This window comes from Falco biarmicus, chromosome 2, assembly GCF_023638135.1.
Source record: "Falco biarmicus isolate bFalBia1 chromosome 2, bFalBia1.pri, whole genome shotgun sequence".
In the NCBI taxonomy this organism is placed as follows: domain Eukaryota; kingdom Metazoa; phylum Chordata; class Aves; order Falconiformes; family Falconidae; genus Falco; species Falco biarmicus.
Genome location: NC_079289.1, coordinates 55,906,843 through 55,920,914, shown reverse-complemented (window position 1 = coordinate 55,920,914; position 14,072 = coordinate 55,906,843). Strand labels below are relative to the sequence as shown.

Genomic DNA, 14,072 nt, shown 5'->3' with positions numbered 1-14,072 from the left:
TTCCCTTTATATACCCTCTTCCCCTACCTGTGCTGTGTCCCAAGGAAGATATACCTACTACTACTACTCAGCTACAAAAGAAAATTGCTATATTATTGTGCTTTATTTTCTCAGTTATCTCTGTGACATAAACCTTTCTGAGGCATTGAACAAATTTTTAAAAATCAATGTATATGAAAAACTTAACAGTGAATATATTATAATGCAAAATGGAATGTATTTATTAGTCTGTTTTCTTCCCAAACCAACATCGGTACCACTGTTAACAGTTTATAGGAAATAGTTGCATAATATGCCCATAAAATACCACCTTTTTTTTTTTTTTTTGTTCATTGTTTACATTGTAAAAAAGCAGGGCAGCATGACTGGAATTACTGGTTTCCTTTCTTTCAATTTAAAAAAACCTCAAACCAACAAACTAGCCACAAAACTGTTAATGTAATTTTCACTTTGGTGTTTAATTGCAGTGTGCATGGGAGAACAGTTCTCCCAGAACTATTAAGAGCTGCTCCGAAATTATATACTCTTACAATGATGCAAAGTAGTTTTATAGAATTGCTCACTGAAAATGAGTTCTGAGAGAAAGGAGTTACAAAAGGAATAATAAAAATATGCTGTCCTTTGTCAAGGAAGTAACTTAGCTTGGTACCCTGACCAGGTTTCCCAAGACTCTTTGCATATTTCTACAGACACTGTACAGGTGGATGATATTTTTTCATTCTTACAGATTGTGTGCCAAAAGAGATACTGGAAAAAAAATAACAACTCACAAACCCAGAATCACTGGAAGTAAAAAAGGGATTATTAGCTAGACTTTTAGGAAAACAACCTAACATGGTGTATTACAATTTATCAAAAGATAAACAAAACCAATTAATTTATGGTCACAGTCTTGTTTTACTCAGGCAAGTATTATCTTGAGTCCCACAGGCTAGTCTGATACCAGCATGGAACTACAGATTCGTCAGTACAGGTTTTTACTGATGTGCCTTGAGTTTACAGAACAGTCTGTCTGCACAACTGAACAACTTCAGATTTAAAATTCAAGCATTTGCACAGAGGCCAAATTCATCCCTTGTAATTTTAGTCACTTAAAGAGCCTAACTAGCATAGTGCTTCTGTGCAGTATATGATCTCTGTATCCCTCAGATGGAATGAATTGCTTCTTTCTCTTGACTGTAGGACATGTAAGGTCTGCCCAAGCTCACCCAAGGAGTTACTGCCCCTTGGAGGGGGGTCGGTTTTGTGTCATTCTTCCTCACACGCTGTGTCTCTGTACCGTCCCTTGTTGCTGGTGGTAATGCTTGTATGTACGACCTTGTGATGAACCAGTTCAGAGGGATAAAGCAATAGAGAATGAAATCCTTTCAATGTGATTTGCTTTCTGGTAGCTGAATGCTGTGAACAACTCATCTGCAAGGTTAGGCAAGAACAAGTGGCAGAAGAAGGGAAGTGAAAGACACAGATAGTTGACAGGGCAACAGGGGAGCTGAGACATTTGTGGTAATGAGCTGCAGATGAACTTAGCTGTAGTATTAGTCTGTGCTCTAATTAAAGTGCCTCAGTTTAGTGCCTAAAAATAGGTGTGAGGAATTCAGGACAAATTGTCTTTAATTATAAGGAATGCTCTTCTGCAAAAATACTGTGCCCCTTAGGTATTTGTGATCATGCTGTGTGCTTGCATTACTACATTTGTATAGGGGCTGTGATATCTTACAATACTGCTTTAATAGGGTGATAGTTTAAAAACTTTTTTGAATTTTTCTGTAATGTTTTTAGGCTGTTATAGTATCTTTTTTAAAAAAACTGAGTGTGACAGGAAATATCTGTGTGCTCTTGTGAGCACAGAAGCACAACCTCAAGAGGTCTGAGGAAGAGCCTGTGTGTCTGAAGGTTTATTTACTTATTCCATATAGACTAATTGATTTAATAACAGATATTTTCTCTTCCTACACACTTTGCATTAAAAAAAAAAAAAAAGTTTTGGCTGCCATAAGTTGGTAGGGTTCCCCAGACCTTAGTGCTACCTGAGCACCTGAACTGTGTACTCTGGACTAAGAAATCAAATTCATGGTAAAATGCTGACTGGGACGGGAGTGAAAAAAAGGAAAAAAGCCCCGTTGATGCCACCTTGTGGAAATTAATAATAGCAACAAAAGTAGTGCAGAGTTGCACAACTTTGGCAAGGTTGTGTTCTGACAGTGTCACTCTGACTTTATGTGAAGACTCCGATGCTTCTTCGAGGTGGGAGCTGTGATAGGGGATGTGCGGCGTTGTGCTCTGGGTATGGTGCTGTCTGAGTATTTCTCCTGGTATGAGTGGACATGTGCATGCTAGGCCCAGCTCTCCCAGCCATCATAGGGGGGAGGTGCATACAGGATGGATGCTGTACCCATGTCTCTCCAAAATAATTTGAAATTAGTTGCAAGCTTCCACTTCTCACAGTCCCAGAACTTGGTCATGCAGCATCTTTCAGGCAACGTTAGGTGGTGGCCTCTTCAGCCTCTTGAGCTTCAAAGGGTGGCTGGAAATTGTAAGCAGTCTGCAAGCTGTTAAGAGGTAGAGTAGATGTTCTTCACCTTGTTCTTCTTTCTTGAAGCTTAAGGCTGGGGTTTCATTTTGTCCTTTAATAGAAATACTTTTTTTTTTAAATGCCTGTATTTTCCTGTCTGCATTTTAGTGCCAGTCATGCTTAGTGTGGTCTAAGATGCATGTAAAGGCAGATCCTGTCACAAGGGTGTTTTGCCTTAATGAGAAGGAGCTGCACCAGGCCCTTAGGAATTGCAGTTTAGCATAGCTATTAAGGACATGAGTATCCTTTCTTTTCACAAGAAATAGGTATTTTTACAGCCTTGATAGGAGAGGTGCAAAATATGTTGGGAAATAAGCTCTTATCAGTAATGTAACATAAAGGATAGGCATACTAAAAAAGAGTATTAAACAAACAATCTTAGGGTACTGTATTTTCACATAAATAGCCCAGTATGTTGTCTGCAAAAAGTCTCTGAGAATCCATGATATACAAGATGAAGTTATGTAAAATCAAACAGCATTTTTCTATTTTCACTTCGGATAGAGGTTTGACTGGAGGAAACACAGACCTGACTTTCCCGGGGTTCCGAGAGACCTTCAGTTCTCCCTTTTTCCAGCATTTGTCCAGCCGCTCGGAGTTGCTGGGCATGCTGTTCTGGGGCATGAATACCAGTGCGATGGCCAGCAGAGAGCTTCTGTTTCCAAGGCTGGCACCCCAACCTTGTGCTGAGCTGCAGTGAGGATGCATGGGCTTTGAGGAAGCACCGCTTCTGCTGCCTTTGGGTTCCTTATTCCTTGAACACTGTTTTAGCTGTGTTACTTATTTGTGGTGAGGGATCAGGGTCTTTCAAAAGTGTTTGTGAATTACTGAAGAGGCAAACTGTATGCCTGAAAATATGGTGGGCATACGGGTTGCTAATTTATTGTGATTTATGTGTATTGTTCTCTGTTTCTAAAGAGTTGTTTTGATGATGCCTGTTTCATTACTGAGGAAGCCTAACTTTTTCTCAAATCCGTAGAATTCAGAGAGCCCGGCACTTCAACAACTTTCATTTACTGCCAGACGAGGGGAATTATTGGCTGTAATTGGTCCTGTTGGAGCTGGAAAAGTAAGTCTTAATGTTTACTCCATTCTTTGGGGGTTTTATGACTCTACTAAACGTGACTAGAAGCTTGAAAATGTATAGTTCCTTTCTGTGTATAATGCAACACTTCACATCAAGATACTGGCATTTGAGAAGAGCAGATGTCCTTGGGGTGGGGAGGAGGTGGTTCGGAGCTAAACAGTACTGTACTTTTTGTATGTTGCTTCTAGGCTGCATGTAAAGGGTACTTGTGCTCTTCTGCTGTTAACAGTAGTTTGAGTGACAGGGTGAAATAGGTCATCGTGCCAGTAAACACTACTTGGTCTCTGTGATGTCCATAATGCAATCAAACTTTTCAATTTTCATTTTTTTAATCTTTTCCAGTCTTCACTCTTAAGTGCAGTGCTTGGTGAGCTGCCTAAAGACAAAGGTTTGATAAATGTTACTGGAAGAATTGCCTACGTTTCTCAGCAGCCTTGGGTATTTTCTGGTACAGTAAGAAGTAATATACTGTTTGACAAGGAATATGAGAAAGAAAAATATGAAAAGGTTTTAAAAGTCTGTGCTCTTAAAAAGGTATGGTTTTCTCTTTTTGTGTTTTATTTTCACAATCTTTATTTTTTTTTTAGTATTCTTTCAGACTTGTGGTATGTGTTGCATAATATATAAATTGATTATTTATATCATGTAAAACAAATTCTGTCACTGAACAGAAATACGTGTAATTACTTTTGATGTCTGTAAGCACATTCTTGTAATTCCTAAAACTTTCACTAGAGGGGGTTGTAGCTTATGTGAGGGACAGGCAAATTTGGAAAAAGCTATTGCCAGTTATTTAATTTCATAATCACATTTAGCCCTTTTTGCTGGTACTATGGTAGTGTGTGTTTAAATGTAATAAAAGGTGGAAAACAAATGATCAAGCTAGCGCTATTTATGACTTCCATTTTGTAAATATCCTACATAATTTCTTTAAAATAAATATCTCTTATGTCCTGTAATACGTATTACCAACTGCTATCAAAAGAACTTTAATGCTGTATATTGGAGAACTTGCTGAGCCCAAGCAGTCTTATGAAAAAAATGTTTTTGAAAAGTCTGTGTGCAAAGGAGATTTTAACATGAGATACAGAAGACGATTAAGCCAGATTTGTGAAGAAACAGACATTTTGCTTGGCAGCTAAAAAGGTTTTTATGCAACATGTTACGATATTCCTGTCAGCAGTGACACAGGTGAAAAACAGATGGTGACTGTGATGAAATTTTTTTGCAAGGTTTTTACACATGGTACATAGAGTTTTAATATCTCCTGCTGATATTCAGTCATATGCTGTTGTCTAAACTTAAGATTTTAGTGACTTTAAAAGACAGCAAGCTGCATTTAAAAAAAAACCCACTTCATATTTGATGGCAGATTTCCTTTCATAGATTACTCTCAAATATATGTATCTTACAAAAGCTGTGAATAAGCTTTTGGAATACATTTTATAGCTTAATATAAAACTTCTGGTTTTGCTGAATAGGAAATACAATATGACACGGAATGCCATAATTTTTTTCTAGTACTCATAGTCCCACGCCTAGTTAATTAGCCAAATTTCTGTGATGAATGTTGTGGTTATTTCTCTTGGATACAGTAAGAATAAAAATAGTACAGTTCTTAGGGACATTGGCAAGATAATTTACTGATAATACAGTTTTATTTATTGTGACAGTCACTTCAGAAAATCAAACTAAAAATTATTTATTTTTTACTAGAACATGATTTTCTGAATCACCAGCAAATGTTCCTTGTAACACTAAGAACAGTAGTGCACTTCCCTCTGGCAAAGCTGTAGAAAAAGTGACCTTTAAGATCTCACGTATTTCCCCTGCTTTCTTAATTATCTTTTGCTGAAGGTACAAAGTCATAAAGTAACTGTGGATATTTCATTTAGTTATAAATCCCTGTATTTTAATGTGAGATGATAAATTAATACTTTTCAAATAAGAAAACATTATGTTGAAGCATCTTTGTCGGTCTTTGAAGTTAAAATGATTATAAATAAATAAATAAATCTTGTTATCTGTTCTTTCATGTTCACAGGACTTGGAATTATTAGCAAATGGTGACCTAACAGTAATAGGAGATCGTGGAGCTACACTGAGTGGGGGACAGAAGGCCCGTGTAAATCTGGCCAGGCTAGTGTTTTTTTCTGTTTCTAAAATTTACAAATTGTCAGGCTTTAGTGACCAAAGGAAACAAATGCAAGACTTTGTGAAACTAACTTTTCTTTAAACCTTTTAGAGCTGTGTATCAGGATGCAGATATCTATCTTTTGGATGATCCGCTGAGCGCAGTAGATGCTGAAGTTGGAAGACATTTGTTTGAAAAGTATGTTACTGCTTTATTTTAATTTAAAATGCAATTGTTATCTTCTATTTCCTTACAGAAAAACTTGAGAAGGCGTTTTTGGGAAGATGGGTCTCTTCACAAAGCTTTAATGCATTTACTTTCTGCATTTATTTTTACATGTTTGGAAGACACATGGGTTTTTTTCCTGTGTGTTTCTTTCATTTCATTCTTTATCTTTAAAAGCCCTGTAAAAGTTTGTTTTGAAGATATTATAATTAGAATTATTCTTAAGGGAATATATGCCATTTTCTTGAGGAAAATGTCAGATTTTATACATGAGTATTGGGGCTTACGAATATTGGGTTTTATGAATATTAGTAATGCAGGGCAGGTTTTTAAACAACTTCGTAGTTTGCTGCAGCTTTATTTGTGTAGGAATAAGCGCTTCATTCAAGTGGCTAAAGAAAAGCACAGAACTGTCTTAGATTCTTGAGTGATTTTGCATTTTGGTTCTTGAATGGTTGGCATTTCTCTCAGGTAGGTGAAACAGGGAACCGTGGCCTGCAAAGTAGATTATGGAGAGCAGAAATAGAGGAGAAGAGAATGTATAAGCTTACTGTGAAAGAGGTAATGGACCTTCCTCCATTCCTGAAGAAATAGGAGAGGATTCATTAGAAGTCAGGTTCCCTTCTCAATAAATTTCCTTTTCTCCGTCTCTCTCTCCTTTCAAATTGCCTAATCTATGGCATATAGTGAGTAGGAGCATAACCCAGTTATTCCCAGCCAGTATTTCTTCCTTGCTTCTTCATAGCCTGTCAGCCTAGAATTTATTAGAAGTAGAAGGAAAAACTCCTGTTGACTGAATTCAGTGGGCTTTGGTTGAAGCCTTAAATGAGAGCATTTTCTTGAGCATACTTACATCCTTTAAATTCCATGCTCCAAATACATGAATTAACCCTCTTCTGCACCCCTAGACAGTCATAAAAACTTGTCTTAAAGAAATGGTTGCAGAATTTGCGTTGACTAGCATGGCATGTGTGTTCTTTTTCCCTGTGCGGTGAGGAAGCTTTTAGTATCTAAATTTGAAAATTGTACATCCTATTGATGTTTGCAGTTTCAGATCTAGAGATCACTCTGAAACCCATCAACGTTTTGCTTATTTTATTGATTTCTTCAAATGGCTACTGTTTGTTTCCATCAGCCACTGCAGAGTAAGAGTTTTATGATGCATAGGCTTTATGTTCATTATTCTGTGGAGGATCATTTTTACCTGCCACAATTGATAGATGGATTTCATTACTTCTGTAGTTCACATACTCTTATCAAATTCCTTTAATGCCTCCTGTTGAAGCTGTCTAGGCTTTAGCTGCTGCTTTTCTGTTTCTGCCCAAGATTGCTCTACAACTTCAGCATCTGACTGTATCAGTGCCTGAGTTGTGAAGGTTCATCCACCTGAGCTGTTAACCTGTCTCTCCCTGAAGTCTTAAGGTCTTTTTGCAAAGAAGAAAACAGGAAAGTAAACTAGTGCCTTGCAAAGGAGGTCAGGCTGCCTCTTTGATTTGTGCTGCATTTTCTGTGAGCTGTGACACTGGAAGCATCTACATCTAAATCTGCAGAACTGGAAGTCTGGATTTTTGTACGTGCAGAACCATAAAGGAGCTAGAAACCATTGCTCTGCAAGCACAGCATATGTTTTGCTGAGAAATGTGTAGAGATAAGAAGGAATAAGGAGATTATCTCAGAGAATTTGAAACTCAGAAAACTAGCTGGGGTTCTTCCTTCACTTCCATTTACTCTTCCTCCCCAACTCTAGATCAGTTTGAGCAAAACAGATAAAAGTAGAATGAAAGCATTTTGTGGAGAAGATGAACTGGGCGGAGTAGTAGTGGCAAGGAAAACTGAGCAATGCCTCCTCCTTGTTCACGATCTTAAGGGAGGGCTTTTTTGCAAACAGAACTTGTCTTCTGAGGCCTTCATGTCAGCTGTAAAAGGTGCTGGGTGTAGTTGGGAGACTGTTACATTCAGTAGCTCGCTTTGGAAAAAAAGCAGAGCATTGTTCTTTAATGCTTCCTGAATAGTGCTAGAAATGTGAAGAAGAGAGAGAGCATTTGGGCAAGAATGATTCCTTAGAACATGGTGCTGAGGAATGTCCGAGACACCACTTCATGCAAGCTGCCCCCAGGAGTCCAAACCGCGAGGCATAAAACAATGGATGAGATGGAAGAAACAGGATTATTTAACAAGAATCTGAAGTGGATATTGTTCGGTTCACTCGCTCTCTTTTTTTTTCTTTTGTGATTTTATATTAATGTTTCATTTTTTTAGAAGTGTCTAGTCTATCTGTTTGCATCAAAGATAGGTATTTTCCTAGTAATTCCCCAAAGCTGGGGTCTGTGGATGGCTGGTTCATTACGTTTGCTGCTTCTCTCGGTTCTGTTCAGCTACTGCAGTAAACGTTGTAAAATATAGAAATACTTTTCACATGAGAAAGAATGCGAGTAGCACAGCTCCAGTGGGAAAACAGTCCATGATATTATTAATAAGGGATTGTGTCTCTTAAGAATTTCTCCATAATACAGGCAAGTTGATCTGTGGATGATGGAGCAGATAAAGCCAGTTTTCCAATGAGTTCCTCTGTCCTGGTCAGATTCCTTGGGGCCTAGTAAGGTATAAACTGGAGATTCCTTGGTTTTGTGAGTTCTCTTGATAGTTAACAGTAGGCATGCTTCAGCCTTTTCCCAGTGAGGGGGCACCAGTATAGTTCCATGTTTTTGCATGTATTTGTGTATGTATATGGAAATATGCATATATATATATATATATATATATATATATATATATATATATAAAAATAGCTTTTCATTAACTTTTAACAATGGTGATACTTTGAGACCTGTAGTCTTTGTAAGGGACAGCCATACAGACACAGTAGCATATTTTCTTGTATGCCAAAGTTCGGAATAGCCTGTGATGTTTTAAAAAAATAATTCAGCCATGCTTGGAGCCCAAGAAATTTCATGCTCTCCCTGTGCATCTTTGTAAACATATTTCTACAGATTATATGGATTCAGATCAACTTTGCATAGAAATTAAATTGTGTCCCATCAGTGATCCTGACTAAAAAATGGTGACTTTAAGAGTGAGATTTATGTTTCATCAGTCTATTGAGACACATGATCTTCTCTAGGTTTTGTTCTTCCTTTGTATCTTTTCCAGTGACAAGAGCTGTGTGCCAGTCTCAGCTGATGATCAGCATGATTTCTTTCTGTTCGTTCTCTGTCCTCGTGAGAGTAGACAGAGTTGCAGGGCAGTTTGGGATTCTTTTAAAATCAGACCTAAAATTGTGGTGATGCTTGGGAGAAGTATGCACAGGTGTATCGTTCATACTATCAAACAGAATTCTGCAATTTTTATTTTTTTTTCCAAAGCAGGAAGCTGTTGTGAGTGTATGGTCGTTTGTCTTTTCTCTGTCAGTTTTGCCTCTGGAAATAGATAAAAGCTGCAGAAGAAATCACTGCATTTATCACAGCACAGTAATGAACTTTAGCATCTATTCAGATGGGACGCCTTGGTACTAGGTGATGGGCTCTTGTAGGAACTCAAGGGACATATAACAGGACAGTGGGTCATGAGATAACCATATGTTGAGGTTGACAAGAGTGTCACCTGGCAAGTTGACCAGGTCTCCTGAAAGAGAAAGTCTGTCCATTGCCATCTGAGGTAACCGAGCGTTTGTATTCACCAGAGGGAAGGGAGCAGGCATGGTTTTGTAGCAAAGATGTCCATCATAATTGCGGGAAAAGGTGAGGAAGAAATGAACTGATGACAAAGGAGCGTAGGAAATTACATCATGCAAAGTGCATGGATTAAGAGATCCTGAATTCCTCAGTGCATTCTTATCTAAGCCCCAGAAGTGCTTGAGGGGGAAGTAGGGAAAATGAGTAAAAAGATTTTTCAATTTTTTTCTCTCTTTTAGTTAATATGCAAATCTGAATATTTACTTTGTCTGTTTAAAGTAATTTGTTTTTTGGAACCTTAGGAATCCATGAATGCTTCCAGTCTCATATCTCTCAAAGTGGGCTATGCTTGTAAATCTCCTGTAACATCAAGGAAAAAGTGCTGTTATGGTGGTGTAGGTAATGAAAAGCAAGTGGAGCTCTTCTGCAAGTTTTACAGGACTGATAAAAGCTACCATGTCTCATTTCTGTAGAGGGACTACAGATGCAATCAGTGTGTCAGAGGAACCAAGCAAAGATAACCCTGGCATGTATTTGCCAGTGCTGTGTTTAAAGGCATAGGCATATTACATAGTTTGTTCACTGATGACAACTGTACAGGTGAGCTGGTATGTAAATTTAAGGATTTTACTCATTTCACATAGGATCTCTCTAAATCAAGGTTATCTCTAAGGCTTCCTACTTCGTGTTTCACAGCTGATCTGTGCTAATTATGCCTCTGCAGTGGCTTAGCGTGCCACTGCAGTGGTTACAGCCCTAATGAAAAGTACTGGGCAAACTTGAATGCCCTATCTCTCTCTCTCTCTTTTTTTTTTTTTTTTTTTTTGTATTACAGGTGTTACTGTTTAAAACATGTTAGTTATACCTTTACATTTAGACGATACAATTGAAATTCCTTAAGCTTTGTTGTGTTTATTGTAGGGAATATGTTTAACAGATATGAATATATTGTAGTAATGTTGCTTGGGGTTTTGGGGGTTGGGTTTTGGGGGTTGGGTTTTTTTTCCCCCAGAAAGTGAAAAGTCTAAGTGTGATCACTGTACATTGTGTGTTTTCAATGAACTGTAAAATTTTGCAGAAATATGTGTGGTTTTGGTTTTTGGTTTTGGGTTTTTCTTCTGAAATTATGTGATGCAAAAGCTGAAAACCCCACTTGCAGAAGCCCAGTGTAGTTTTGTGCTTTAGTGGTCTGTGGGTGCAGTTGCAAAACAGCATTATGAATACTGTGAAATATGAACCAGAAATGGACTCAAGAGGGAGGTATGCAAATTCATGTAGGAAAAGTTCACAAAGAGCTACTTAAACACGTAAGATTTCTGGCTCAGAAAGTCCCTAGTACATGGATTCTTGAAGCTGGTAATGTGTACCAAAGGAAGCATCACTGTATGTTTGCTTGTGTACTTTCTCCAGCCGTATACTGCTGGCTGGTGCCCAGGACAGGGCAGTGAATTTTGTGGACCAGTGGTCCTTACATGTTAGCCCAGTGGAGGCTGGGACTTGTCATGAGATGGAGATAAATGGTTAGCAAGACAAGCATAGAAATAATAACAGCATAGTAGAAGTAGGTTGTTTTTTTGTCTCTGGCAAACATATCTCACACCTCTCCCCCACCACAAAGTTTTGTAAACTTTGAAATGTATTAGAGCAACTGGGAGATTGTTCTCCCTAAACCACTTACATTTAAAGGAAAAAGAGAAATGTACTAAATAAATTAATGTAACAAAGACTTTATGCCTGTGAGCACTTCTGCACGTGCTTTAATTTAATTTCAGTGGTTATTTCCATTAAAACAAATCTAAGTATTAACTAAAGTTAAACTTGCATGTGAGCTTCCAAAAAGGAAAGACAAAAAGAATGGTAAGGAAGAAAGTGGAATCATTAAAGAAGAGACACTTTGCAGAGGTGAAAGAAAGCTGGTTCTTGGAGATAAAAACTTAAGAAACATTAAAGAACAACTTGTCTCAAGGAACAGAAAACCTGATAGGGAAGGAAGAAGATATGAGGACTCATACACATGAAAGCACCAAGACACTGCCTTTGCATAGAGGAACACTGTGGTGTTATAGGCCCCCTTCTGCGTGAGTGTCTTCTGCTGCATAGTTGGCAGTACCAAAGCTCAAGCTGAATTTTTTAAAATTGTATTGGAGTTTGCTGTCAAAGTGCTATGGGTTTTTTAAATACATGATAGTATACTGTTACTTAGGTTTGTTAACTTAAAATATTGTTTGTTTGGTTTTGTTGAATTGGAAGAGTGTAATTTCTGGAGAGGTGTATCCCGAGTCCAGTGTTCCTGGTGATGAATGAAAGTCATTGATGCTACATTTTCAGGTGATAGAAAACCAGGCAATGCTTCAGGCAGTTCTGGAGATAGACAAGGATTTGGAAAGTCTGGGTTACAGGATGTGAATTAGTAGATGAATGCAGCAGGGATAAGTGCAGAGTGTTGACTTCATGAACACACAATGAGCAGGGATCAGCATCATGGCAGTTTTATGGCAAAGGAGGGGCAGATTGCAGTAGATCACAAATCCACTATGAGTCAGCAATGCCACGCTCTTGTTAAGGAAACTGCGCCCTGGGATTTATGACCTATTCTATATCTGGCAGTACAGGTAAAGTAATCCTCCTAATATGTTCTGTACTTCTAAGGTCTCAACTGTAATAATGCTTCAGTTTTGTGCACTTCCAAAAAATGTAGACCAGCTTCAGACTCCAGTGTAGCCCATCAAGAACATTCAGGTGTCAAGGGTGGGAGTGGGGGGGAATAAAAGTAAATTGTTACTTTAAAGGAAAAAAAAAAGTATTTTTGAGGAACCTTTTTTTTTTTTTTTCTTCCTTTGCCTGGAGGTGAAAGACGTAATATATGAAGGGGCTGTGTACACAGGATTAAACTAGTCTACTGACCTTTGGGAAGCAGTGGATTGATTACACCAAAAGATATAAACTTGGTCTTTAGAGAAAAATTATGTAATAGTGAAGGTGGCTTACCCATGGAATACATTTTCAAGGGTGTTGAAATTTCTGTTGTTGAGCTTAAACAGGCGAAACAACCCATCCAACGTCTGTCAGGAGCACTTTTAAGTTTAAATTGGTTCTTACTTGGGCAGAGGATGCAACTTTCATAATCCTTTCATCCCCTTTTTCCTTGTACTGAAGAGGCTGAAGAACCTCTGGATCATCTCTGTCTGGATCTCACCTGACTGTCTGCACGTGTGTTTCTGTATGCACTTGTGTATTTAATAAATGTGGCAATGGCAACTGCAGTATGTGCAGTAATTTGTCTTGTCATGCATTAAATATGCTCACAGTCTACAGAGTATGTCTCCTGAGAGTAACAGGGAAGCACAAGAAGGTGAACTTTGTGCGATTTTAGACAGCAAGTAAAAAGGTGGTGGCAGTTGTGGATGCAGTCCAGCAGATATCTGAACCCTTGGACCAGTTATGTCCTCTGCTGAAGCAGGCTTTCCCTGGATTCTCTGTATTGTCAGTGAGAAAGGGAGACAGTGTCAGATGGTGGTTCACCTAGCATTGGATGTTTCACCTAGAACTGATGGTTGCTTTTCTTCAGCCACACAGAGCAGTATTTCTAAAAGTAGATGTGTGATGAAACTAAGCCTTAGTGAACCAGTTAAAAACATAGACGCTTATGGACTATTTTAGGTTGGTTCTTTTTCAGTTTGAAGACAATACCAAGTTTTCACTAAGAGGAATTCAGTGTGCTCTCTGAGTTTTGTGCCAGCCCTTTTATCACATTCGGTTTTGCTGAGCCTCTCTTAGAACTCTGGCTTCAGTTTTCTGTGACAGCCAAGGCACCGTACAAAGTTGATGCTCACTGTAAACTGCAGAATGGATGTTATCAAGTGGGAAAGAGAATACTGGAAAAAAAATAATAAAAATAGGTTTCGAACATAAAACTCAAGTAGTTTGTTTTGAAACTAATGTTAAGTATCTACTTAGTATTTTACTAGTTTTGCAACTGGTGTGCTTCATGATGATACAGTATTTTAAATAGCAAAATTTTCTAGTGAGCTGTCTGAGCAGTGAGTTGTTTAACTTGGTAATAGATCTAAGTATATACTCTTTGTTGTGATTTTTCCTGCCTGTGCTTATGCCAGTGAATCGTGACAACAATTTTTCTGCTTACCTGTTATCAACAAACTATTCAGCTAGCTTCTTTCTACCCAGATAGACATGAAATCGAGACTTGTTGTTTTTTTTCAAAATTTTCAATTGAGTGAACTGATACATCAGTGGAAATAAAAATTTCCACAGAGGTCATTTTTACCTTCTCCGCTGAGATCAAGATCATGCAGGATGCTGTGCTGACAGCTCTGACAGTTCTAATTGGTTTGCTCTGATGCAGTGATAACCCGCGCTTTTTTT

General features: G+C 38.1%; 1 protein-coding gene across 2 annotated transcripts in view; it reads left to right on the top strand.

The window, feature by feature from the left end:
- ABCC4 (ATP binding cassette subfamily C member 4) overlaps window positions 1-14,072 on the top strand; it is a 163,708-nt gene that overhangs the window by 43,243 nt on the left and 106,393 nt on the right. For both annotated transcript variants that reach the window (XR_008820108.1, XM_056327964.1), the window contains exons 10-13: window positions 3,552-3,641; window positions 4,002-4,193; window positions 5,704-5,798; window positions 5,905-5,991. Coding sequence is in view for 1 of the 2 variants with exons in the window: in XM_056327964.1 (XP_056183939.1) it covers window positions 3,552-3,641; window positions 4,002-4,193; window positions 5,704-5,798; window positions 5,905-5,991 (464 nt within the window). In the remaining variant the exon portion in view is untranslated. The remainder of the gene's footprint in view (window positions 1-3,551; window positions 3,642-4,001; window positions 4,194-5,703; window positions 5,799-5,904; window positions 5,992-14,072) is intronic.